Consider the following 27,040-nt stretch of genomic DNA (forward strand, 5'->3'; position numbering starts at 1 on the left):
TTATTTTCACAGGTGAAGATGTTAAAAGATGGTATCAAACATTTCCGTGGATGCAGATTCTACGGCTTCTAGTTCCAGCTACTACCATCTGGGGACACCTATACCTATTTCAAATTTCTTTCTTTCTTTCTTTTTTAATCTTTATTTTTGAGAGCTAGAGACAGAGCATGAGCAGGGGAGGGGCAGAGAGAGAGAGGGAGACAGAGAATCGGAAGCAGGCTCCAGGCTCCGAGCTTTCGGCACACAGACTGATGTGGGGTTCAAACCCATGGACCGTGAGATCATGACCTGAGCCGAAGTCAGTCACCCAACTGGCTGAGCCACCCAGGTACCCCATCTTCTTCTTTTTTTTTTTTTAATTTTTTTCTTTTTAACGTTTGTTTATTTTTGAGACAGAGAGAGACAGAGCATGAACGGGGAAGGGGCAGAGAGAGAGGGAGACACAGAATCGGAGGCAGGCTCCAGGCTCTGGGGCTCGAACTCACGGACCGCGAGATCATGACCTGAGCTGAAGTCGGATGCTTAACCGACTGAGCCACCCAGGTGCCCCCATCTTCTTCTTTTTTATTAATGTTTATTTTTGAGACAACAAGAGAGCTCGTGCACGCACCGTTGGGGAGGGGAAGGGAGACAGGGAGACAAAGGATCCAAAGAGGGCTCTGCATTGACAGCCTGACAGCACCAAGCCGGATGTGTGGCTCGAACTCAGGAACCGTGAGATCATGACCCGAGCCAAGAGTCAGACCCTCAACAGACTGAGCCACCCAGGCACCCCTCAAATGTCTTCCTTTCTCCTTTTTCTTCAATTAAGTCTATGTCCTTTGGTTCTGAACTTTGTTGAAAATAACCAATCGTTTCATGTTAATTCTCTAAAATACTTTAAATACATCAAAATTTCCTCTAGCTTATTTTTAAAGACATGCGGATATAGTGATCCTAAAATAGTGCCTGTAATGATACTGGTTAACATTTAATATCCACCATTTTCCTATTTGCTTTTTTGTCTGAATCCTCCCACTGGAATATAAACCCCATGAAGGTAAGGAGTTTGTTTACAACTGCATCCCCCACATCTAGGACATAAAGAAGTTAAAGATATTTGCAAAATGAAGGAATTAATTATTCCTAAGGTATTCATTCATGGGCATACAGAAATTGAGTAATTAAAAATGCACGGTTATATTTTATCACAGAATTAGTGTATAAAGTTAAAAGTAAATTATGGGGATGGCTAGTATAAAAGATAGGATGTAGTGTATTTCACCACTGGGGCAAAACTGCCACTTTTCCTTGGCAACAGACTATTTCTGAATATCCCAAGATGGCTTGGTAATAAAATTCTATAAATGGATTTTACTAGTAGGTGATAAATCAAAGCCATTCTTTGGAAATGTTATAGTATATAAATTCTCAAAGGAACTTAAAAAGTTTCCCACTGAGCAAGGTTATACACAAACACACATAAATCACCACCAGGTATGGCCACTGAGCATGGGTTCCAAGCTTCCTCCCCCATCAACATTCTAACTGCTTTGAGTCCAAAGACAGGCAGCAATAATAGAATATGAAGGTAGACTAAATAGCTAACATCCTTGTACAATGGGTAAGTGATAGTGATTTCAGCGTAAAGTGACCACAAGCTTCCGGAACTGTCTGCATGAATTCTAGGGTCTCTCCTCCAGATCTGGAATTCTATGGTTCTGTGACATTTGGAAAGATGTTGATTAGATCCTTTTGAGTGAAGGTGTTTTAGTGATGAAAGATATCTCAAAGATCATCTTTTGTATGGTTTGCTCAAGGTCTCAGGAGCCCAGATCTGGGGGGGGACTCCAGACTTCAGAATCTCAGTTTAGTACCCTTTCTACTCTGCCATGTGCAGAGTTTTCCTCCTTCCTAAAAACACTATTTCTTGCAGAAGTAAGCATCTTGGCTGTGAGACATAAGGGCCACCCAGGGATTTTTATGGTGTGACAGAATCCTGCCAAAAATCCAAGTGGGTTTGGTTCACTCTATCATCACCTCCTCATTCCAAACACTGAGAAGTCGAATAAACAGCTGTGTGTCCAGGACCTCCGTCTCCCCCGATTTTTTTCCTTTTTTAAAAACATCATTTCAGTGGATGGACCAATCGGGTAGGTTTGTAAATTGTGAAATTCTTAGGCTGCAGAGGCTCAGGGACAGGGACCAGTGGACATGAGGCTGACCAGTGGACATAAAGCCCCGAAGAGGGGTTGGAGAGTAGAGGGGAAGTGGAGGAGAGGGGAAATGATGCCCCTCACTCCGAGGCAAATATATATTTGAAACTATTAGAAACTTGGAATAAATCTTAAAAAGCTGCTGGGGGTGGGGTGGTAATGAGACAAGGTCAATGTTCTATTTCCGTGGCTCTCCTATCTGGCTGCATATCAGCATCACTTGGGGAGCTTTTAAAGCCAGTAAAGCTTAGGTCCCATCTCAGGCCTACTGAATCAGAATCGCTGGGGTGGGACCCAGGTGTACCACCATCTAAGAATTTTCTATGCCTAGTCTCAACAAGTTTTAGTTCTGCAAAAGCTATGCTTCACAGTTAATACTGTCTTCTTCTTCTCAGAGGCAGCCTGGCACAGAAGTAACAAAAATCTTTCCAGAAATCCTAAAAGGTAAGGGAATCAAGGAAGAAGTTCACCTAAATTATCTTCTCTCTTTCCAATGACCGGGAGAAAGGCATTCTTAATTTTTCTTCCCAAGAAATGTGCATCAAGTGCTTATGACAGGCTTGGTGCTAGCCAGGAAGAAGATTAAAAGAGTTAATAAAAAATGAAGTGCCTGTCCTAGCTTTCCTGAAGGTTCTACCAGTGCATTGCCCTAAAAAAAGCCATTAAGCTGGCAATGCAGATTAACTTCTGGACTCTATTGATGGAGTGAGACACCCCTAAATATAAGCCAGGTACTTTCATTGTTGCCTCACTACAAAGATAAGGGACTCAGTTCCTCAATGATGTGCTCAACCTCCTAGGTGCTGCTGAAAGCATAGCACCAACACTGAGGCAAAAGTAGGCATTTGCACACCGAGTATGCGACCACAGACTATGTGAGTTACTTGTCAAGTAACCAAACCAGCCACACTCTGAAGAAAGCAGGTCAAGCCTAAAAGGATTGAGCTGGTCCCAACCATCCTATTCTCTGTTCGCTTTTCTTAAAAACCTGTAACCTTGAGTGCGTTTGCTTCAAAAGGACGCATAAAGAATAAGGAAATGGAAAAAAAAGAGGGGAGCAAATAATGTATTTCCCCTTGTGTTCTCCCTGAGGTAGATTTGTCATAATGCAGATTCAGAAAGAAAAATCAATAAGAAGGTTTTTCTTGATGTAATCCATCCAATACATAATTTCCCCCCTACTTTGAACCAGAAGTCATTATTCCCAACAGTAGCATCCCTAAACAAAACATATTGTATCCTTTCCAGGGAGGGCAAAGAGTTAACTAGGAGCAGGAACCCTGTAGACCTTACAGACCAGGGCTGGCTGGGGGGTGGAGGGGGTGGGAGGACTCGCTCTTCTATCCCTCCAGCCTCTACTCACAATTCCTTGTTTTTCTTTCTCCTTGCCCGCTTTGTAATTGTCCTGGGCTGAGAATGCTCAGTGATGTCTACCCTCTGGGAAGATGAAAGACAGAGCTGCTTGATTTTTCCCTGTCATTCCAAATGTTTAAGTCAGAACCTGAACCTTGACAGAAAAGGTAATCTTTGAAAGCTGCTTCTGTCACTTTCCATGTTCAGAAATAGATATCCAGTGGCCGGTTTTTCCATCTGAAACAATGAAGAATCATTCATTCATTCATTCATTCATTCTTCATTCTACAGCTAATCGTGCAAAGAGCCCTTATGCCTAGTTCTATAAGGGAGGAAAGGCACACATAGAGGGGATTATGAGAAAACACACATGCTATGCGTTGTGTGGAACTAACCATTTAGGGAAATCATTAGTAGGCTGCTTTTAAAAAAGCATCTCTGACATTATTTTTGCTTTTAAAACTCAGTTTGACTTCATTCATACGGTGATAGAACACTATATATTGTTTTCTATTCTGGACTCAGGTAACAACAGGAATACATTAGGTCAACAGCTCTGCCATTCTCTTTCCTATTCCGTTCAATTAAGTCAACGTTTTTCCACTTGCACGTTAACATCAATTAGTAATCACTTCAACTGCTCCTCTGTGAGTGCAGAAGGTCTTTTATTGGGCCTTGCACTTACATTTTCACAACCAAGTAACTTTTGTGGCAGAGGGAGGGGAAATTACATCTCTTGCACCATTATTTTCCCCAACCTCTGGTGGGTACAGGAATGTAAGAACCCAGAACAGACTCATCCCAGTCTCCAGGAGCACTTACGTCCTCCCACATGCCCTTTCCTCCTCATTGCCATCGAGGCCATGTGGACGACCACCATATGGCCCCAGCTGGCCCCATATGGCTCCCTCTCTCTAAAAGGGGTGCTCAAGAACATAAAAACGCTGCTGTATACTTTTATTGCAGCCCCTTCTCATTTTCCTCCATCTGTCTTCCATATGTTTATACGATGCTATTAGGCTCTTGCACACATAGGCCTTTTATAATAAGGGTTGCCAGCCTGGCCAAAATAACTAAAATTCACCTCTGTTGGTAACAAGAGGCCTCGGTTACTTTAAATATGAGATTCATTTAGTATTCAAACTAGAACAAACTAACAACCACTATTCCTCAATTTGCCCACGAAATTTATTTTATTTATATATATATATATGATACTTTTTCATTTTAGCAACAAAAACCACATGATGGCTTTTCTGTTGTATTTTCTCCAAGTGCTGTATGTGAAGTTTTGAAGAACCACATGGGACTTCACTTAGGCCTCCCTATTACACACCCATCAATCTCATAGGTTTGACTTTTCATTTTCATAAAGTTCTCCTTGAATTGGAGGAAAAGTTGCTACTATGCTTTCTTCAAGTGTCACTACAACAATCTGAAGTCTCATGCATCCTCTGAAAACTCTGAGGAAATGAGTAAAAATGAGGAGAGGCTGACCTTGACAGGTGTCTTCTTGCCTGGCTTAGGACAAGCCACTGAGCTCTGGTCCTCTTTGCTTTGCTTTGCTTTGCTTTGCTGAGCACACGGCTAAAGTGACACATTTGACCCCAGTGTTGGTATAACAGTCACTAGACACCACGCACAACATCATTTCCAGCAGTGGCCAACTCCTAGCATTAGTAATCAGAGTGATTTCTCATTCCCAGTGTTAAACAGTGGGAACTTGTTAGTTGCCACCTAGGCCGTCTTTCTCAAAAACCCAATGGGGATTAGAAAGAAAGAAAAAGGAAATCAAATTAGGACTAACACTGGCTGTAATAATTTCTACACTTATCGGGGAGCCTGGGTGGCTCAGTCAGTTAAGCATCCCACTTCGGCTCAGGTCATGATCTCGCGGTCCGTGGGTTCAAGCCCCGCGTCGGGCTCTGTGCTGACAGCTCAGAGTCTGAAGCCTGCTTGGGATTCTGTGTCTCCCTCTCTCTCTGCCCCTCCCCTGCCTGCACTCTGTCTCACTCTCTCAAAAATAAATAAACTAAAAAAAATTTGTAAATAATTTTTACACTTACTAATATAACCTAGACACAAATTCTCACATTATAGAGAACTGTGGGTACTATTAAAAAGAAGCAAGCATTCAATCTCCCCAAATATGTATCCACATTGAAAGGTGTCCTTTTGCAGATTATTTCCTATAACCTAGTCCAAACCACCTGTGTAAACCAGTATGGTAATCAGTACATGGAAAATTATGCCCAGTTCCACGATGATTGTATCTGCTATATATAGAACATGGGAATAGTGATCAAATGCACAAAATATCAATCAATAGACATGCAAAAACAAATGCCAGCAAATGCCATGAGAATGTTTCTCTTTCAGCCTGTGTAGAAATGACAACTAGTGATCCCCCCACCCCCTGCCAAACATATGCAAAATAAAGTGTCTATTTGAATACTGAGATCAAAGTGTAACATTACTGTAGGATAGGAGATTAGGTCATTTTCCTTTTCTTGTTTTTAACTCACTTACACATTTCACACAACTTTGTTTCTTGTAATGTCCTTCACAATGCAATTTAGAGCCAGACATCAGGTTCGGACAAAAGGAGAAGAGAAAAAAAACAAAACAAAACAAAACTACTGGGACCTAAGGAAACTTGCTCCCACCTACGCTGTCATTTCACAATCTTTCCTACAAGGGAAAAACCTAAGGTGTTACCCTGCAGGAATTCAACCTACAAACACTTTTTATTGATGCAGTCAGTATACTGTACACTGTGCGTATCACAAGTGCTGTGATAACAGCAAAAAGTGCATTTTAGTCAGGAGATCAAGTTATAGACAGAGGCCTATTCATCGGAATAATGTTCCATGCTGGAACAATTTACAAATTCGTTAAGAGAATTTTGGTTAAAAGAAGTACGTACTTGCCCTTTGGTGATAAAGGAAGCATGGTTAGGTTATTTTGTAAATGCAATGATAGTGTTTCCCAAAATGCAAGGGTGACAAAGCTAAATGGGTATTTTGCTCCCAGATTAAAGAGAAAGGACAAGAAGTCTGATCAATAAGCCTTCAGTGAATTATAGTTTCTGGTCTGCCAAGCTATGAGGATGGTATTCTGCACAGCAGGGCTTGCTCTGAGCAGTTTGTAAATCACCTGGAAAAAGGCAGAAGTTGCTGCGAGGCTTATAGTTGCTGAGTAGTTGCATTAATTGTTGACGTTTCTGCAGGGAGGCTGCTCCCCTCAGCTCAGCACTTCCCACAGGCCAGGTGAATGCTTGTCGCTTGTATTTCTTCCCAAGGAACACTGGCTATTAAGATGCTGGCCTCTTGCCAACTGCCTTTAGGTGAGATTCGGTAAAAATTGCCAAAGACACAAGAACATCTGCCTTCTTACCGTTTTCTTTGTACAGCGACTTCCCAGGCAGCTGCTTGGATCTACATGTGTCCATTTACTGGATTGAAACAAAACAGCACGAGGCCAAGGGGGGAGGCGCACAAAGCATATGTTGTTTCTGCCCATGCTGATTTAGGCTACAGTGGGAGCCTTGCCCCTAAGGATATTGACAAGGGCAGCCGCAGCTGTGAGTCTGGAAGCTGGAGACACCCCCCCCCCCCTTACCTGTTTCTTTGTCCTGGACTTCTTCCAGGTGCAAGTCATTCAAAAGGTGCTCCAAAATCTTCTCGGGGGTCCCGGACACGACCACGTATCTGTCAGAGAGCAGAGAGTCCACGGAGTCATCCTCGGTGGAAGACTGCGAGCGGCTGCTCCATTCATCGTCCTCATCCTCCTCGTCAATGTATTTGAAATAAGGCACATCGAAGGTAGGCAAGGGCAGCTCTCGGTCTGAGAGCGCTGCGGATTCCTTCCTCTCTAGATGAGGGTCAAAGACCCTCAGCCGGGAGCTGCCCATTGTGAACGACTACTAACAAAGGCATCCCCTAAGAGCTAAAAGATCTTGCCATCTCCGTCCTTTCGCTGGGAACTGAGTCCATCTGGCTGCCAAGAGCTCTGCAGTCAGCTAGAACGCTCGAGAGGCGGAGAGAAAAGAGGGAGGGAGGGACGGGAGGCAGCGGGAGCGAGTGAGATGGAGCGAGAGAAGGGGAGGCAGGCAGGGCCGAGGAAACAGGAGCGCGTGCCGCGGTGCGAACTCACCTCCAATCACTCTCCGCGCTGCCGCTGCCGCCGGCCAGGGGGGCTGGGCCACAGCACTGCACCTTCTTCAGCACCAGGACGTTCCTCTCCTGCTCCTTCACCTGGACCGTGGCCACTTCCTCATCCAGCTTGTTTGGGGATGGAGCGATGGATGGGAGGAAAAAGAGAGAGAAAATTACACAGACAAAAAAAAAAAAACAACCCAAAACACAAACAGAACAAAACAACCCCCCACCCCCACCCTAGAAAAAACAGGAGTAAACTGAAGCTGGGTTTTCTCAAGTTGCTTTCCACCATGATTTCTTTAAAGATTCTGTAAAAAAGAGAAGTCTGCTCAGGAATCTCCCTCTAATGGTAGAGTGTCCAGGTTCAAGTTCTATGGACACATAAAGCATTTGGGAGACATAGATACTGTAAAGGAAAAGGGAAAAAGTAAATAAAGTGGGGCTTGGATTCAGAGAGTTCACTTTTAAAACTACCTGAATGATTTGAATTAAGGAATCCAAAGTTCAAAGTTTCAGAAAAACACAACATATTAATTGCACGTGTCTTCTCTTTTGTCTTGTCAATGCTTATTAAACATTCGCCATATTAAAACTGGCAAGTCATAAATCATTTAAACACTAAAACAATGAGCAAGCCCTATTTAGTAGTTATAGTGAACACATACTATATTCATTTACATCACAGCCTTACTTTAAAAGGTGGGCAAAAAACTGCCCATTCTATCATTTCATTCATCCCCCCCCCCCCCGACATAAGATGGTCTTCAAATTTATCATGTACCAGTTTTGCCGGAATACAAGCAAAAATGGATCTCTAGTTAAAATCTCATCTAGGCTGAAATTCGCATGTCATGGGTGAGTGCACTGACTTTCTTCACCTCAGTCCCTTTTAAAAAGGAGAGAAGGCTGAACAATCACTCATTTCTGCACACACAGCTTCCACAGCCCAGAGCCTGCATGGCCCGCTGACGCGGCTCTCTGTTGGAGTCCGGCTCACTGCTGACCCAGCAGTGTAGAGCCCGACCCTGAGGGATGAACACTTCCAGAGTACATAGTGTGAAATTCTCCCAGTGTGTGACACCCAGCAAGGGGAAGGTAGTCCAGGAAAAAAAGAACTGTAAAATGCATGTCAGAAAACCTAGCTTCTGTATTTCTGAGGATTTGAGCAAAAGATTCAAGCAAGAAAAGTTGATAGTAAGTAGGCTTCACCTTAAAAATGATGTCACCTCTTTCAAAAGGGAAACTTGCCCCAGAGTTCCTACCATGTTTCTGCCACTGGCAGAAAATCCAACCTAAAATTAGGTGCAAACATTAAAAACAAAATTTTCCCCAATGGGTAAAATGTACTAAGTCCGCTATACTTTATTAATCAGCGCCATAGATCTAACAGGGATGTCAATGTATTTTATTCACCTTTCATAAGGATACGAAGGCACTTATCTTGCCTTAAGTGTCAACCAAATCATTGATAAAATTATGGTTTCAACTGTTGATGTCCTGATTCCCAAGAAAATGTAGAGACAAAAATAAAAAAATACGGGTCACTGTAAACATTTTATGATAATTAAAAATATCTTTTTGCGGCAAATAATTTTACTATGTAAAACTGGTGTATTACATTTCAGCAAGGTCAGACGCTCAGTTACTGTGGCAATTAATGTTGGATATTCATTGTTAAACTCCCTGAGGATGGCAGTGTGACTCCTGTAACATGAATACCAATGTGTAATTGCTATCTTTCATTTCTCCAAAGGGGTTCTTTTGTTATCCATGTAGTTGAAGTGAAATAAGGTGGCTGGAGAGAGGGGCATATATTGACCAAAAAGAGAAAAAAAAAAGGCACAATATGGGTCTGAGATACTGAGACAAGGAAACAAATAATTCACTCAACAGTAGATCTGAAAGGACAAAAATCTTTCCCTGGTTTTCCTCTCATCGTAAGCCAATATTCATTTTATATGAGCCTGCTGTCATTCTGAAGTACATTTTACATTCTACATGCACGTGATATATGGCATTATTAACTTCCATGGGTCCCGCACATACATATGGATGGGAAGGGCTTCTCTAATGTCTGTGTAACTAATATGTATTACAGGGCTGTGCACAGAGCAGCCACACTCTGCTGGGCAGGGAAATAGCTGAATCATATTGATGTACTATCAAGAGCATCTTATGTCATAGTGATAGCTTCCATTTTGAAAACCTGTTAAAAAATAAAGGAAAAAGCAGAAAAATCGATGTATAAAGGGAGATGTAAGTTATCTAAAATTGCCATGAAAACATAAAAATCCTATGCATTATATCTGGCTTTCAAAAAAGAAGAGACTATTAATGCCTCGTGACCCATGCACTCTTACCTAATTGCTCTTCCTGAAAAAGAGCAGAAGTACCATGATTGAGGTTCTGAGGATGAAACTTCCTTCTGGTGCTTGCTTGGTCAAGGATAAAAGTATTTGGAAGGTCTAATGATGGGAAATTGATCAATGACAAATAGTTGGTCAAGTGTATGTAAAGTATTAAAATGGTTAATTTATAGTCAGTCATTCAACAAATAGAGGGTCTCCTACGGACAAGGCAGTGGGCTGGATACCGAGTGGGAGGCAGAGATGAGTAAGCCAAGTCCCTTCCTCTTAACTAACAAGTTAACAGGCTCCCTAACAACGTAACTGTAACTTTGTAAGCACCCTAAGATGAGGCCAAATACAAGAACACACAAAGATAGAATACATGGGGTGATAGTCAAAGATGACTCTGGGTGACAGGGAATGGGAATGCCATGAAATGAGACAAAAATGCAGAGAGAAATGGGTTCTGGTGCGACTGGTGAATCTAGTTTCAGATAAGTGATGTTTCAGAACTGATAATACATCATGCTATAGATACTTAGCAGGTGGATACTTAGAAATAATGAACCAGGCTTCTGGTAGAGGTCAAGGGCAGAGACAAATTTGTGATTTATTCAAGTTTTGGGAGTGGATGAGATTGTGAAGGGAGAAAAGGAAAAAAGGGAACTATAAAGATGGGGCTAGGGGAAGAAAAAAACACAGAACGTAGGGGAAGAGGTAGAGGGTCAGAGTCTTGAGGAAAGCTAGTTGTAGAGATTATGAAGAAGTAAAACCAAGATGAGCCCAAGAATCTGTAGGGCATGGTCTCAAGAGACTCAAGAAAAAAGGTGGTCTGTTGCTGTAAAGTTTACAAAGATATGTCTAAGAAAAAGAGATGACAAGATCAGTTTGGTCCAGGGGTGAGAAGAAAGTGTTAAGGTGTGAGTGAACAGGGAGGAGGTACACGTATGTACACACACACACACACACACACACACACAAACACACACATGAAAGAACACTTCCTGGGAACTGAATTATAAAGGGAGGGGGTCAGATTGCAGAGGCTGTGTGGCTGGGGAAGGAAGCAAGGAGGGGGATACGGGAAAGAGGGGACAAGATCAGGAACACAGTGGTGGGGTTAGGCTATAAGAGGATTGGCATTTCTTCCCCTCAGAGAAGTTCAAGGGAAGAAGCATGGATGGAGACTTAGAAAAAAATAAAGTAGGGAAAAGAAGGAAGTCAAAGTAGAGCATACGAGATGACATCTATCTTCTTAGCAGAGTGGGAACTGAGATTGTCTTCTGGAAGGAGGGGGTTCAGGCTAAACTTGGTGAAAACATGGGAGACAGCAGGACAGACAACAGGGGGAAAACAAGTTATGAAAAAGAGGGTTGTCAGGCAGCTTTGTAGACCATTAGGGGTAGAAGCACATGTTTATGGTCATGTGCCTTTCTGCTGAAGTACTCAAAAACAGAGGGGAACAGCCAATGATGGGGCACACCTGAAGAATGTGCTGGCCAACAAAACAACAGGAGGTGACAAGAGAAGGGATTTGGGGTGCTGGTCAGCATACCATGAATGCAGTTCATCACCACATAGTATCTGTCTGGCCAGGGAAAGGAGCTGATAAACTGAGAAAACATGGAGGGGCTGAGGATAAGTCCCCAGAGAGCTAAGGGAGCAGGGAGGTGGTGGGTGAGGAAGCAGGTGGCAGTTTTGATCAAGGAGGCAAATATGTAAAGTGGAGCAGTTCAGAGTGGTAAAGACTGAGAGAGAGAAAAGCAGCCCCCAATATTCGGGAGCTGGCCTGGCACTCACAGTTCAACTTGGGGTTCTCCTGTGAGCATCAGTGACTATGCAGAAAATCGACATCAGACAAGGCCACTCTGTGACTGTGATGGAACAAACACAAGGCCACAGGGTACACACATCTGAGCGCAGACAAAGCATGAATGTTGGCCAAGCCGGGGCGGGGGGGGGGGGGGGGGGGGGGGAAGCCCAGATAATGAGCAACTGCTGTTTCTTTTCCAATTACCACCTTAGTTTTGCTCTAGTCTGCCTTCCCTGTAGATAAGACTAAAGATATCCAGTTAGAGAGTTACCCCATTTCCTGACTGTGAAGCCTTGCTTCTTTAAACCCTCCCCCAAATCAGTGGACACAAACCCAAGTCCTAGTAGGAGTCCTTTCTCCTAACCCCTAACCCCCCTCCCCCCTTCACACTGAGCTACCCCACAGCTCCCCCTGGTGTGAGATCTCCACCTCGGCAACAAGCAACAAACCCAGCTTGTCTGCCTACAGGTGTGTCCCTGGTGGTCTCTAGCTAGAGGACACAGACAAGCGTTAGAAGATGCTTCCTTGCCACTGATCTGGAGTGCTGTGGAGATGGTGGTTACCGGATTCAAGGACAAAAAAACAGAAACAAACATTTCCTTGTCAGGGTCAGGAGAGAGTCATACACAGGAGTGTTCCTGAAAGTGGGAAGAGACTGCAGGGAACAGGGCTCATGACATGGTAAGGTAGGAGACAGGTAATAAAGCTACTGAGGAAAGTGGCAGAGCGTGTGCAGTGAAGGAAAGATGACCTGCGCAAGTGGCACAGGCCTCAGGAGAGAAGGGGCTTCTGCAGGTGCCACAAGATATGGGAGGGGAAGAGTGGTAGAGGGTGGATTCCCAGAGGGCACCAGGCTCCTTCATGCCTTTGCTTGTGGTGGTCAGCCCTGGTTTGTACATGGTCAGTGAAAATTTCCACCTCTTCCCAAAACGCACTTGAGCCTCCAGATGAGCAGAAAAGAGTTCTTTCCCTACTCTTCTGAATTGATGATGGGAAGAACAAACTCCAAAAACTGAGCCAGATGGATTCTTCACAGCTGTGCCTATGGGATGCAGTTTGGGAAGAACAGGGAGGTGAGGAAATGGTGTGTGTGTGTGGGGGGGGAGGGTTCAGGGCAGATAAATGATTACAGGGAAGGCGTATTGATCACAGAATTATAGGACCACTGAATAGAGCCCATCAGGATCATGAACACAGAGGAGGGCTTTCCAAGTTTTCCTGCTCCTCACCTTTGTTCCACTCTTTGGACAAATAGCTCTGATTTATTTCCTTTTTCTGGCGACACTGCTATCTTGCCTATGAATTCTGAAAGAATTATAGAACCAGTACCTTTGACTTACTTTAGATTACCTTCCTTGATCATGATCAGCTTCTGCACTTCTAAATCAAACCTTTTCTTTCATTTATTCCTATGAAAGACATTTATTTTTAAGATGAGAATACCTGGTAAATAATAAAAGTATTGATTTTTAAAAAATAAGGTAAAGAATTGATGCTCACAGTGTAGCGGGTCTTAACATATTATTCTGAACTAAGTTTCTGATTGTATTTATATTTTCACTTATCACCAGCCCTAGCAAGAAAAAGTGATTACTAAGGGATTTCTCAGGCCTGCTGCAATTGTCACAACTACACTTGATTTTTCCATTATCACAGATAATGGAAAATGGCCTTCTCCCAAATACTTACATAAAGCATCCACTGGTGTTATCCCTGGTGTCATGTCCCTGCTGCTCTATGAGCATAACCTCTTACGAGAGTGCTTAATTGGGGGGTTCATGGATGGGCTTTAGGGTCTCAGAGAACCCTCTGAAAGCATGTAAAATTTTTATGTGTAGGCACACTTTTCCAGGCTGAGTCCAGAGTCCTCAGTCTCCTTCAAGTCTATGAACCCCATAGAGTGCAAACCATTCCATACGACGGAACATCTATTTCTCACCTCACCTAGTAAGCCTTCTTTGCAAGCCCTGTCACTAACACCCTCCATCCAGATGAGGTGCCCAAAGAACCCTGTCATGACGCCCATCACACTGACCTCTAATCATCTGTCCTGTGTTCTCCACTAAATGATGACATCTTGAGGGCAGGGACTGTGACTTCTTTTTCTCTTTCTAACACACAGCTCAGAGCATGTGATAATCACTTCATAAAGGTTTACTGAATATGCAAATTAATGAACAAGCAACAGAGCAGAGTGAGTGAATTGCCTTTAAAAGGCAGAATCCCTGCTCAGGTCATGAGCTCAAGGTTTGTGAGTTTGAGCCCCACATCGGGTTTGCTGCTATCAGCCTGTGAGTACAGAGCCTGCTTCAGATCCTCTGCCCCCCACTGCTCACGCGCAGGCACGCACGTGCTCTCTCTCTAAAAATAATTTTAAAACCATTTTAAAAGGCAGAATTCTATGTTGCAAGGCTCAAAGGTTATTCTTACTGTGAGGTTTCCCTCCCTCTCCACTTAGTCACATTCCTATTTTACAATGCTCATCACAGGAGCTAGTTGTGTTTCAAACTTGAATGTTATAATTATTTATTCTATCTACCAAACTAAGCCTCCATGCAACTAACATATAAGACACCATGTAACTAACACAGCACTAGGAAGGCATTCACTAAATGGTATTGTCCTTGGGTCTAGGGCACATAAAAAGGGGGTGGGCATGAACAGATCAAATTGTGGGCTAAATTATGAACTGGGCAAGATGTATATTTTGTACTCTCTAATCTCCTCCTGCTTGGCCCTAATCGAGATCTTCAGCAACTTCTCATGGCCCAGTGTTCCATCATCAAACCTGTCTGAAGCAGGCAGCATCAGATAAACTTTCAGATGGAGAAAACAAAGAATCACGAGGCTTGATGCCATGGCATTCAAGAAGTCATACAAGCAGCACAAATTGTAATGCTGTTGCCCCTCAAGTTTATGAAAATAGTACTTAAAGATCTTAACTTATTTATAGGAAGGCATTTGCTATGGACTGAATGTGCCCCCCTCCCAAAATTCCTATGTTGAAACCTAATCCCCAGTGGGAAGGTATCTAGAGGTGGGACCTTTGGGAGGTGATTAGGTCATGAGGGTGGAGCCCTCATGAATGGAATTGGTGCCCTTCTAAAAGAGCCCCCAGAAAGTTCCTTTGCCTCTCCCACCACCTGAGGACACAATGAAATGATGGCTATGAACCAGAAAGCAACCTCTCATTACACCATGAATTTGCCAAAGCCTTGATCTTGAACTTCTAGCCTCCAGAACTGTGACAAAAAAAATCTCCATTGTTTATAAGTCACTCGGTGCGTTGTGTCCTGTCCTAACAGCCTGCATGGACTAAGACAGCATGCAGAACCAAGAGCTTGTTAGGACTCCTTCATCACACAGCCTTCTTGGTCTAACCTTGAGCCTATCAGGCCCAGGCAGCTAATGCACTGGAACTCTAACCTAACTGTTGGAGGGGACGTGGTTTACCCTCATGCTGGTAGCCAAAGCAGGCCAAACTACTTGGTGGGTCACACAACAGGTGTGTCTAAGTTTTGGTGAGGCTCAAAACTACTAGGGTAGCCAGTTTTCAGTTCTAGATGGTCTGTGTGGTTTGGAAAAGCCATCAAGGGTCAGAATTAAAAGAGAAGAGGGTTGGGAAGGGCTGAGCATTGTATCAGGACCACACCTAAACCAGCTCAGGCCAAGGCAAAGCTCAAGAACCAGCAAAGGAAAAATGAAGTGCTGGCAGGAACAGAGTTAAACATGGCAGAGATCAGAGGAGTATGTGAGACTGTGGGCACCTGTGCCCACCCAACTTGGGTACACAGAGACAGGCAGGTTAAGGCTGGTGGGACTTCTAGTGCATTAGCTGACTGGGCCTGATAGGCTCAAGCACTGGGCAGATACTGAATTGTCCTCTTTAAAATGTGAATTTTACCTCAAAAACCAACCAACCCACCCCCAAACTACCCCCAAACTGGGCTGTGATAAGCCTGTGGGCACAGGATTTTGCTGACTAGGGTACACAGGGCCCTATGCCAAGGAGCTACAAAGAGTTCTGAGAAACATGCCCTGGGAGGTATAGTTCATGTAGCTGGAATGTCTAAGAAAGAAAAGCTCAGGAGAATGAAATCCTGGTGGGTAATTTCCATTCTCTGAGCTACCCTTCCTGTGGGAGAGCAAGCCATAGGATTACTCATGATGTTCTGGAAAGGTGACCTTCCATTAATGGGTGGCCAGATAAAAGAGGCTGATTGTGTTTCAATTTAAGGAAGTACTGACAACAGATACGGAATGAGCTTTCCCTTAAGCTAGAGCAGAGCCTGTCAACAATATTATGCAACAAGGGAAGATGGTTCTTCAGTTAGAGTGGGTCCAGACAAGATGACCTTGGTGTCTTATCCGATACTAAGATTCCACAAAATTCACTGTTTTGACTTCAGTTTTCTCACAAAAGCCCAAAGTATTAGCTCTCCTAAATAGCAAAGACGCACATGATTTAGCAGTTAGGTATCTCTTCATCTTGTACTACGGAAATTCACACACAGCTTTGAAAACCAAACCACCAATGCCCACATCTATTCTTGTACCGTAAATGTGGGTATGGCAGAATTAAAATACTTATCAGAAAAAAAATCTCCCCAGCCAGAAACAATTTTGTCTGAAAACAACCTTCACAGAATTTGCTGACAATGTATCTCATGATTCTTTTTTCTCATGGAGAAAAAGTAAAAGTCTGATGGAGAGAATACACTAAGAAAAAGATTAAGTAAGCAGATGTGTGTCAAGGAGAGCAGTGGTTTAGACTTCCTGGACCACGAAGCACTGACCTGACAATTACATCTTTGCACGGGCTACTCTGGCACAAAGAGTAAATAATGATACCTGGTTCCTTTTTTTTTTTCTTTTTCCCAATCCCACACATACTGAGATTAAAACTCAACCGAAAGCCTAAAGAGAACTAATAGGATTCATCATCCCCAAACTCACAAAATCCAGGTACAGTCTGCTTTTCCATAGGTATAAAAGCAAACACAAAGTTGTTAGTGAATATGACCAAACTCCCACAGGAACCCAGTAAACATGTCTGGATGGAAAGCTGTGGCTGCTAGAGAAGAACGGTATTTATTAAATTTCATTGCCTCTAGTAATTATTATTATGTACAACAAGTTGTCTAAGGATCCTAATATCAGGGCAAGCCTAGGAATTTTATCCCGAGGCCAACTTCAGCAAGTCAACCTAATGAACAACTGAGAAGAAGAAATAGGAATAGGCTGAAATATCTTGAAATATAAAGTCATTATCTTTTCATCCCAAGTATACTGCAATACGCTGTATTAGCTTGATTGATTACTCTGGCAAAAAAGGAGAGGCACACTCAGCTAGAGTTCTGCAAGTGTTTAATGAAGGGATTACTTACAGAAGTGCAGGTAGCTTGGAGGAAATTAACCAGAAAATGGTGACATAACCAGCAAAGAGGGAGATCTTAACCACCCTTGGGCTTTCAAGCAAGAGGAGGTAACAGTGAGGGCTGGATCCCACCAGGAGCTGGAGATGTCAATGAGAGGCTCCCAGGGAGGAGCTATAGTCATGGAGGGATGCAGTCATGGCCACAACTGTGGGAGGAAGCAGGACAGAGGTGGGAAGAACCACCACCCTGACCTTCCTTCCCTTCTGTGCTCTGATCTCCTGTGGGGGCCCCCACTGGCCACATCCCATTTGGAGGTGGCATCCAAGAGAGCCTGGGTGATACAGTCCACAGGAGTCAGGACTCACTGGCCCACCAGCACAGAGCAGAGGTACAAATGGAGGAGAGGATGTAATGTAGGTGGTGTAGCATGTCTGGCCTTTCCATTTTCAGAGAAGCTTGGGTCAACTTACCATTAACTTAGATGCTTCCACATAGGTCATGGAGTCCATCATCTCGTTGTCAGGAAAGCAACTCAAAAATCTAAGAGCTTTAGAGTAGCGTATGTTAGTATTCCCTTACCTGACTTAATCTAATCCCTGCATGCTTTAGCGTCTTAATAGTCTTCCTACATGGGTTTACTACAACTCAGATTCCCCCTTGCTCCATACCCAACATTCCCTATGTGATCCCTGAGAGCTGTTAAACCATAAAGATGTCATTTTTATCATAAAAGCTTAAATTTTTTAGTTTATTTATTTTGAGAGAGAGAGAGAGAGAAAGAACATGAGTAGGGCAAGGTCGTCGAGAAGAAGAGACAGAATCCCAAGCAGGCTCCACACTATCAGTAAAAGCTTAAATTTTGATAAGTATTTCCCAGCAAGTCCTCCTCTGGTTCCAGTATAAAAGTTCTTGGTTGAGGACCAGATTTGGGGGTGAGGATGAAGGGGAGAAAGGAGAGGGGGAAATGGCAAGACAAATTCTACTCTGATATTAGCTGCATGAGAACAGGGGCTTGGTTTCGTTCTCTGTGCTGTTGTTACCATTCAGAACAACAGTGCCTATAAATCAATGATGGGCCTGGTGAATTATGGATAAGTGGATAGAAATACTGTCCATCAGAATGGCCCAAGATTAAGGACAGAGAGATAGAGGCAAGGAGGCAGGGGTTCAGCCACACAGGGATTCAGTCCAGATAGCAGGCTAGGGCAGAAAGGAGAAATTCAAGTTACAAGCCTACAGAACAAAAGGACAAGCTCTAGATCGCCTGTAGCTAGGAACTGATGCCCCAAAGTCAGATGTAGGCAAAAAGTCTGAGTAATGGACACAGCTCACCCATATGAGAAACGAAGCTTGATTCTGACTCCGAGACCTTGTGAGCCACTTCTCATCCAGGGACGGCCCTGTCCTCACAGAGAGTCTGGGTTCACAGCTGCAGAGGCAGCCGCAAACTATCCTGAGTGGAGAGAAGTTACAGGGTTTGCCTTATCTAAAGTAAAATCCCACGACCATTTAATAGCTGTGTTCCGGGAGGAAAATGTACTCCCCAAATCCCAAAATGTCATTTGAAATATGAGGATTTATGCTTCTCAGAAGGTTCTTAGGCACTAAAAAAGACTGTGTATGCAAAAGTCCTAGCATCGTACCACCAAACTACCTTTATCATCACCAATTCCCAGATAAAATAATTTGCTGAACAATCAACACACCTTACTAAGCTCCCTTCCACCAGACCCCATGCCAGAGATATGGTCCATTTGTATTTCATTGGTAATAACCAATTCTTAGCACAAAAATCAAACTCAGATGATGGCAGCCCTTCAAAGAACCTATGACCTGAATTCAGTTAAACTGATAGTCACCAAAGTGAAGACAGACCTGCCTGAGTTCAAATCCTAGATTTGCTGGGTGGTCTTAATGGGGCTGTTCAATCTCTCTCAGCAACAGTTTTCCTTCCTGTGAAATGCGATAATACCAACCTTACTGACCTAGTTATGAGTGCTGGACATAGAGAAAGCACTCAATAAATGGATGCAGAACAACATAAAACTATACTCTAAGTGTATGCCATCCAAGCATATGAAGGACAAAATGTTACAAACTGAATTTTTATCAGGGCCTTGCTACAATTTTGTTCACATGTATGTGTTTAAATATCATCCATATTTAAAGAAACACAAATAATGTTATCAAACTTTTTCAGTTGCATTGAAAACTACTCCGTCTGGTGCTGTATGTACCACAGAGAGCCAGAGGCCATCACGGCAAGTTAATTACAGAGCTCACTGAACTTGGAGTAAAGAAGGCTGGATGCCCTCTGTTAGAGAACGGGGATGGGGATTGAGAAACTTCATTTTCATGGGAGTGCAAGATAGTTTCTCTCTGGCATCCACCTCACCCCTCAAGCCTAAGTCTCCCTCACCAAAAAGCCATATACTTCTAGAAGCTAAAATCTAAAAGAAGGGAGACAATGAATTTCAGTGGTCTCTGACTTTTACATTTTTCAAATAAAATTTTAAGCTTTTTTTTTAAGGAGCTTTATGAGCTCCTCGTCTTTGGGAGGGTTCCTGACTATCTGTAAGAGAGGAGTCAGCATCTTTTAGCATGAGCAAGTCTAACGTGTAAATACGAGAAAACATCAGCAGCAGTCAACAACCTGTGATGTCAGCCATTGTCACTGGGGTCAGGCCACTGAATCCCCCTGCTTCTGTTGATTTTCTGCCCCAGACATGATGGTCATTTCCTTCTGAGACTCATGAGTTACATACACTCACCCTTGTTAGTGGACCCAAGGAAATAAATATACAAAGGATCAGCTAGGAATCACCCAAGACTCACCTCTTAGCTTCTCTGGAATTAAGACGTCTAGGTCAAAAGGCAATTGAGGACATTGCCTTGTGCATATATGACCTGATAGAAGCCTACCTGAAGGTAATTCAGAAGATAGGAGGATGCTTCAAATCCTAGATCTGTAAGCATTTCCTAACATGCAGAAGAACAAAGGGGAAAAAATTCAACGACCAGGGTCCCTGGAGTAAAACTGTCAATATTTTGCAAATGTGAATTCCGTCAATACGTGGCATCCATGCAGACGGATACACTTGCGACGTATCTGCGAAAACCTGAGATGATTTAGTGCCGACAACAGCTCTTATTTCTGTCTCTCATTACTGGTTTATCCTGACGGCCCTCAAAATACAATACGTGTGTTACCGGAGACAGAAAAAAAAAAAATCTGAAATCTTGTTTCCTAGATTTTACAAACGTGACAAATATAAATATTATCTAGAAATATCTTCTAGTTTCCAAGTATTCTCAAATAATTTCAACTGCATGTGTGTGTCCCTGCATGTGTGTGTGACATACTTGCAAAGTTATTCTAAAGGGAAAATATCTTGACACTCTCCCCAAGTAGCCGAGAGATGGGATGAAAACCTGTGCTAAATTATGACTCAAAGTTTCCACATTTTAGTTGTAGATATCCTTGTCACTTGGGGTTTGAATAAGGCACAGTAAGTAGTTTTATAGAAGCCTTTAAAATCTGAGTAACAAGAGGACAGTAGGGATTTTTAGCACAGTACTTGATAAGCTAGCCCTGACTGTTCCCTATAGCTTTGGCTTCTCCTTTCAAATTCCTCCTGTAGGAAATTCAGTTATTTGAAAATACTTCGCCATTAAGTGAAAACCCAATTATCAACTGAAATTACTTGAAAAAGCTAGCTCTGAACAGACTCAGAAGTATTCTTCAAATTTACAAAGTTGTGAATACTTGAAATTTGCTACGAGTAGATCTAAAGTGTTCTCACCACACACAGACATACACATATCATGTGACTGTGAGGTACGGATATGTTAATTAGCTTGATTGGGATAATGACTACAATGTATGCATACATCAAAACATCCCACTGTACACTTCATATGTGGTTTTTATTTGTCAATGATATCTCAGTAAAGCCAGAAAACAAGTTTTAATAAAAAGTAAAGAAAGTATAAAGTAATATGCTTGGAAAATGGGAAGGCTCCCAAGTCAAGGAACTCTGTAACTCTTCCCAAATCTCTTTTGTGTTTATGTAAATGTGTGTTTACATGTGTGTGTCTGCGTGTGTGCACACATATGCATGCATTTTTAACTTTAGAGAGGGCAAAGCAGTAATAAAAGAGGCAGCCTGAGTACTTACGCAAGTTAGGGAATGAAAAATTCCTAGTTAGCGTACCAACTGCTAGATCATATGGCATGGAGACAAGGAAACACAAGCAACTTAAGAAAATATTCTTGTTTTTTCATGTTTTGTACATTCCTTGGTGTTTTTAGAGAGGCACACCTTTGGTCTCTGCAGTAAACATCTCAAAAACCTCATTCCCCAGCTTGAAAGCAGACTGGGAGAAAGGTAAGATTGTATTACTCTTGGTTCATTGCAAAAGTATAGAAAGTTGGTATTAAAATAGGTCAAGAGAATTTAAAATGCAATGAAATATTGCTAAAACTATGTGAGAGGCATACAAACAAAATTAGAAGGTAAAAAAAAGAGACGTGGTTAAAATAAGACAAAAATAAATTTGGTTGCATAGTATTGGTCTTTCTCCCTCTTTTTCTGGGGTGGGGGATGGGTGTGTGTGAAGAAAAGATACACTGGAAAGAAATGGAAGTACTTCAATGATACAATATAGATAAAAATACTTTCTATTTTTCTGAATATTAACTTGTACTTGAGTGCCAAAGAGGATCGAAATCATCATAGACAAACCTGCCTAGGGTAAAATCCTTGCTCCGTAAACTGTGACTCAAGATTCAAAGCTTTTTGTCTACTTTTTACCAAGTATGAATTCTCCCAAAGGCTTGTCTACACTTACAAACTGACTGTTGGTGATGAATCTCCCGGTCTTTTCTGCCTGCTTTTTCAGGTAAATTCCCTATAGTACAAAATCTTTCATTGAAAGCTGAAAATCTCCATAGAACTGGAAGCCTGGATCTGGTAAAACTTTGGATTTGTACAGATTTGGTTTGGTTGAACTTGGGAAAAACATCTCAAACCACCTACAAATGCCTTCTCTGTTGGATTCAAACATTGATTGAAAGCCTAGCGCTAGACACTGGGGATGAAAGTCCAAATAAAAATGGGGATTGCCCTCAAAGAGTAAATTCTTTATAGGAGAGCTATAAATCTGCATTTTTTTTAAAGGAGTAGTTGGGAGCTAGGCTGTGGATAGTGGTTAGTTAATGAACTTATTAGCCAGTATAAACAGCTAGTCCACTTCCTTGTTATTTCTAAGAGTTCAAGGCAGTAAGATCTAACATTTTTTTGGTTTGTCATTATTTGGGAATTGCATTTCTCAATCCTCTTCAGGACATTCTGAACTCAGGAAAACAATTCCAAGTATTTAATGACTTGACATGAAATATAACTAATATACCCTGATAGCAGAGGTACTTGTAGCTGGATATGCTCGATCAGCCATCTGTCCCATATCAACACTATTTCACAGAGAGTAAATTTTTAGAAGTTCTATCCGCAGGAGTATTTTTAGAACATAAAAGAACAGAATGATTCTTGGCATTGATAGACATGTTCCATCAGAGTAGAAAATGCCTACTGAAAGCCTCCTGGGTAATCAATTGTTATCTGCTATAAAATGGCAACAATTTCCCAAGAAGTACCAACACTCAAAAGTAAGGATGCTGATGAATTTGGGGGCGGGGTGTCTTCAAGTTAAGAAAAGAATTTCAGAGGTAGAAGAAATCTTAGAGCACTCATCTCCTAACTTTATAGATGAGAAAACTGAAGCTCAAAGAGGTAATGTGACTCACTCCATTTGTACTCAATATATTTAATTTGGAGGAAGTTTGTTAACAGAATTTTAATTCCTCCAGAATAAAATGGATTTTTTAAACACTGGTAACAAAATAGTAAATCAACTGAAGACAGAAGTGAAAAGTTCAATTCTAGAAGAAATAGAAGAAAATAAAATTGAGTATCTGGCCACAGAACGGGGAAGGACTTTTTCATTTTCACGGTAGTTTTAAAAATTAAAAAATGTGAATCAACTGTTTTGCTCATATACATATAAAAAAAGTAAACAAGAAACAAATGGGAGAAAACTACATGCAGCAAATAGGATGCATATGCTTAATATATAAAGAACTTATTCAAATCAATGAGAAAAATTCCAATGGAAAAATGGGCAAAGGAGGTAAACAGGTTATTTATAGAAGAAGGATAATGCATTGATATAAATTGAAAATATCCAACCTCATAAGAAATTTGAATTTGAACTAGGTAATACTTTCCCCCCATCAACCAAAAATAATAATTAAGTTTTCCCCCTGAGAATCACAATGTTCAATGAGGATAAGGGTGAGGACATTACAAAACAAGTACTTTCACGTATCGCTGATGTAAGTGAAAACTGGCACAAGCTTTATGGAAAGTAACTGAGCAAAAACATAAAAGAGATGAACATTTCATACCTGTAAGTAGAAATTACTAAGCTAGGAGTTTATCCTTAAGAAATATAAAATTAGGGTGCCTAGGTGGCTCAGTCGGTTAAGTATGAGACTCTTGGTTTTGGCTCACATCATGATCTTGTGGTTCATGAGTTTCCAGGTCCAGCTCCACGATGACAGTGCAGAGCCTGCTTGGAATTTTCCTCTCGCTCTGTCTCTACCCCTCCTCTGCTCACACACACACACACACACACACACACACTCTCTCTCTCTCTCTCTCTCCCTCAAAATAAATCAAACTTTATTTTAAAAATTTAGGTAAAAAATTTTCTAGAGTTGTACATGTCAGATCATTTATAACAGCAAAATTTGTAAACATATTTGTGCCCAAACTGAAGGGTGATTAAGTAAAGTACGCCACGAAAACATAAGGCAAGACTCATAATGTATATACTGACACACTGGGCAAGGTGAGGGACAATCATGGTTGCCCACTAAATTTTTCTTCCTGTAGCTTTCTAATATTTTTAAATTTTCTGCAAAAGCCATGTATTACTTTTGCAATCAGCAGAACAATTTTAAAGCAAAAAAAAAAATCTTTCACAGAAATGTGCTATAAACTCCAGCAAGGTGCCTAATACCTTGCTGTCGATTATTAAAACACCTATAACCTCTTCAAGAAACTTGTTTTCAGAAGCAAATTCAATCAGTAAAACAGGCCCCAAACTATAAACAGTATACTATTTAAAAAAGTGTATTTCGTAGCTAGCACATGGGAGGAGGGGAAAATGGCAAATGCCAACAATATGTAACTTTCTTTAGATTTGAGAAGTAATGACCTTTGCCTTTTATGATTTATGTCCTTTCCCGGTCCTAACCCAGGAAGTACAAAATGATGCTGAATTTAGCAAATGCCTCACAGGAATGTGAAATAACAATTTTCTGGAAACAAATACCTTATTCAAAGTATGCCCCTTTCTTCTGTGTGTAGGGTGGTCCTCTTCAGTCTCCTATCTTTGTTCTCTCCCTCTGTAGAGAGGGGAGGGGGCCTTTGAGGCTCAAATCAGATCTTGCTCACTCCTGTATCTGCTCTGTTTTGTGTGGTGCCTGGGTCATAGGTGCTCAACAAATGTTTTTCTTAATGAATGAAGGCAAGACTAAATTAATCTTAGCCAGGTATTTGAAAAATCTGCTCTATATATGAGAAGGAGAAAGTTCTACTGAGCTTAAAAATTGGGCCCTCAACCAAGTTAATTTTATGTGTAATGGCTGAATGATCACTACTGGCAGCAGCAAGCTGAATAGCTATTTGGCTGCCACCCATCCTCACCTACCAGGATTCTTTCTCATCATGTCTCTGAGCTCAGGCTTGGGAATCCGAGATAAGCTGCTAATGGTAGACAAACTCAATGTCTGATGAGGAGGGATGCTGGCTTCTGTCTGAAGATCTCAGCGCAGTTAGGTAAGTGACCGAATTCTCCAGCGTTGGCAGGTCACCACATTCAACCAAGGAATGCACTGTCAATTCCCTCCGGGTCTCCCATGAGCCTGTGTTACCCAGCTCTTCTCTTTAGAGCCCCTCAGGCTGCTATGCCTGCTGCCTGCCATCCTCTGTCACTCAGAAGGAAGAGACACCATTTCTGGCTTTTCTCTTCCGGATTGAAGTAGTCTCAAAAACTTAGGTTTAGGCCAAAATGGACTAGCAAAACTTCTTCCACCATATTCTTCAACAGAGGTTCTGGAGTCACCAGATGTGACATGTAAGAGTAGAGATCAGGGCAAAGATGCCAAAGTGGCAAGCCTTGCAGAGGCGTGGGGGGGGGGGGGGGTGTACAACAAGAGAAACAACAGCTGCAGGTGTTGAATACACCTAGGGCTCTCTGATCTTTATGAACAAGGATTTTTCCAGGGTGTGGTGAACTTTCCTCAGGTCTGTGCAGATCTCTGCTCTATGCCAAGAGTATGAATAATACTGAAGGACAGGAATCTGAGATTTACCGAGTTGGGACGGAAATGTGATCTACTTAAAATTGAGATAAAGTCAGGCTTGATTGCCAAATTATAATGGAAATGGCATTTAATAGTTCAACAAGTCATGAAACGTTTCTGTCCACAAGCATCTGGCATTCAAGTATATTCCTCAGAAGACAATCAGAATAAAATTGGCTCTCTGCTTCGTTCCAAGATTTCTTCTCTTGGATTTTAAGGTTAGTCAGAATTCTGCCTCACCCACACTCAAAATCTTCCCTTTACCACTTGGTTGGCTTATCCCTTAACCTCAAACCTATTGCTCTAAATCAGCACCAACTGGGGCCATGTGTGCTACCTGTCTCTGCCATTTTTATATTTTGTAGTTCTGTTCACTTACATCTTTTAAAATTCCAGTCATACAAATTACTAGAGGACACAGTATTATCTCCATGGCTTCAATTACCCTCTTGGTTCCCATGTTTTTAGAGTTATCTCTGAGTACTGTTTTAATACTGAGATAATTTTTTAGAGCTCTGCCTCCCTATGGATATTTGATGAAAAGCACTGAATGATCCCATTTATTTTTTGCGGACAAAATTGCTTGTGCCTGCTTTTGGGAGTTGCTGGGTTAATTTTCTGATAGGGAAACTGGTAATAAATAGGGGAGAAGCAGTTCATCAGAAATGTTTTATGGGGACAAAGGTCATTTCAATCAAGCTAGCCTTACTTTACATCCCCACAAACTCCATTTTTAGGAACACAGATAAAAACACCAAGATTGAATTATAACTTTCTCTAACAAACCTAAAAGATCTCTAGTAATTATTATTTTTATTAATGATTTTTTTGCTTCTGATTACAGACATTAAAAGGTATCTATTTTTACAAGAAGGATATCATTAATGGACATATTTCTAACCTTTTCTTGTGATTAACAAACTTCCAACAGAATTAATGGACTGTATAGTATTTATTGCCCATTTTAGAGGAACACTTTATAATCCTATTTAGCAGGTGCCAGTTTTTGATTGAAAGTTTTTCTTACCCAAACAATCAGGACACAGGATATCTCAAGTTCTTCCCATTGGCTATGACTCTCAGAGGAAAACTCCAGGATACTCAGACTGATTGCAAAAAATAACGCATCATCACAATCCCCCAATTTGTAATAACAGTAAGTTCACTGAGCAGCAAGAAAGTGATAGCATCCATCAAGCATAAAATTCAGTTTAGGATTTTATTATGCATTGCACCATTTGGGGATCATTAGACTTCTGTATTCATAAGAGTGTCAATATGAAGCTTGTTTTACCTCTATAAATCCTAGCCAAGGCAAGATCATGAAAGGTTTAGGGACTCATCTGTCTGAAGTACCATTCT

At 41.8% G+C, this 27,040-nt stretch overlaps 1 protein-coding gene and 1 long non-coding RNA gene across 3 annotated transcripts in view; one reads left to right on the plus strand and one right to left on the minus strand.

Annotated features, from left to right (window-relative positions):
- RAPGEF5 (Rap guanine nucleotide exchange factor 5) overlaps nt 1-27,040 on the minus strand; it is a 225,293-nt gene that overhangs the window by 65,504 nt on the left and 132,749 nt on the right. For both annotated transcript variants that reach the window (XM_019443577.2, XM_019443578.2), the window contains 2 exons: nt 7,704-7,831; nt 7,170-7,258 (listed from right to left, as the gene is read on the minus strand). In XM_019443577.2, coding sequence (XP_019299122.1) covers nt 7,170-7,258; nt 7,704-7,831 — 217 coding nt within the window. The remainder of the gene's footprint in view (nt 1-7,169; nt 7,259-7,703; nt 7,832-27,040) is intronic.
- The window catches only part of LOC128775522 (uncharacterized), a 48,902-nt gene that overhangs the window by 17,151 nt on the left and 4,711 nt on the right, over nt 1-27,040 (plus strand). Inside the window, exon 2 of the long non-coding RNA XR_008420245.1 lies at nt 7,198-7,372. This is a non-coding gene — a long non-coding RNA (uncharacterized LOC128775522). The remainder of the gene's footprint in view (nt 1-7,197; nt 7,373-27,040) is intronic.

Source organism: Panthera pardus, unplaced genomic scaffold (genome assembly GCF_024362965.1).
Source record: "Panthera pardus isolate Hobbes unplaced genomic scaffold, ASM2436296v1 HiC_scaffold_8, whole genome shotgun sequence".
NCBI classification, from domain to species: domain Eukaryota; kingdom Metazoa; phylum Chordata; class Mammalia; order Carnivora; family Felidae; genus Panthera; species Panthera pardus.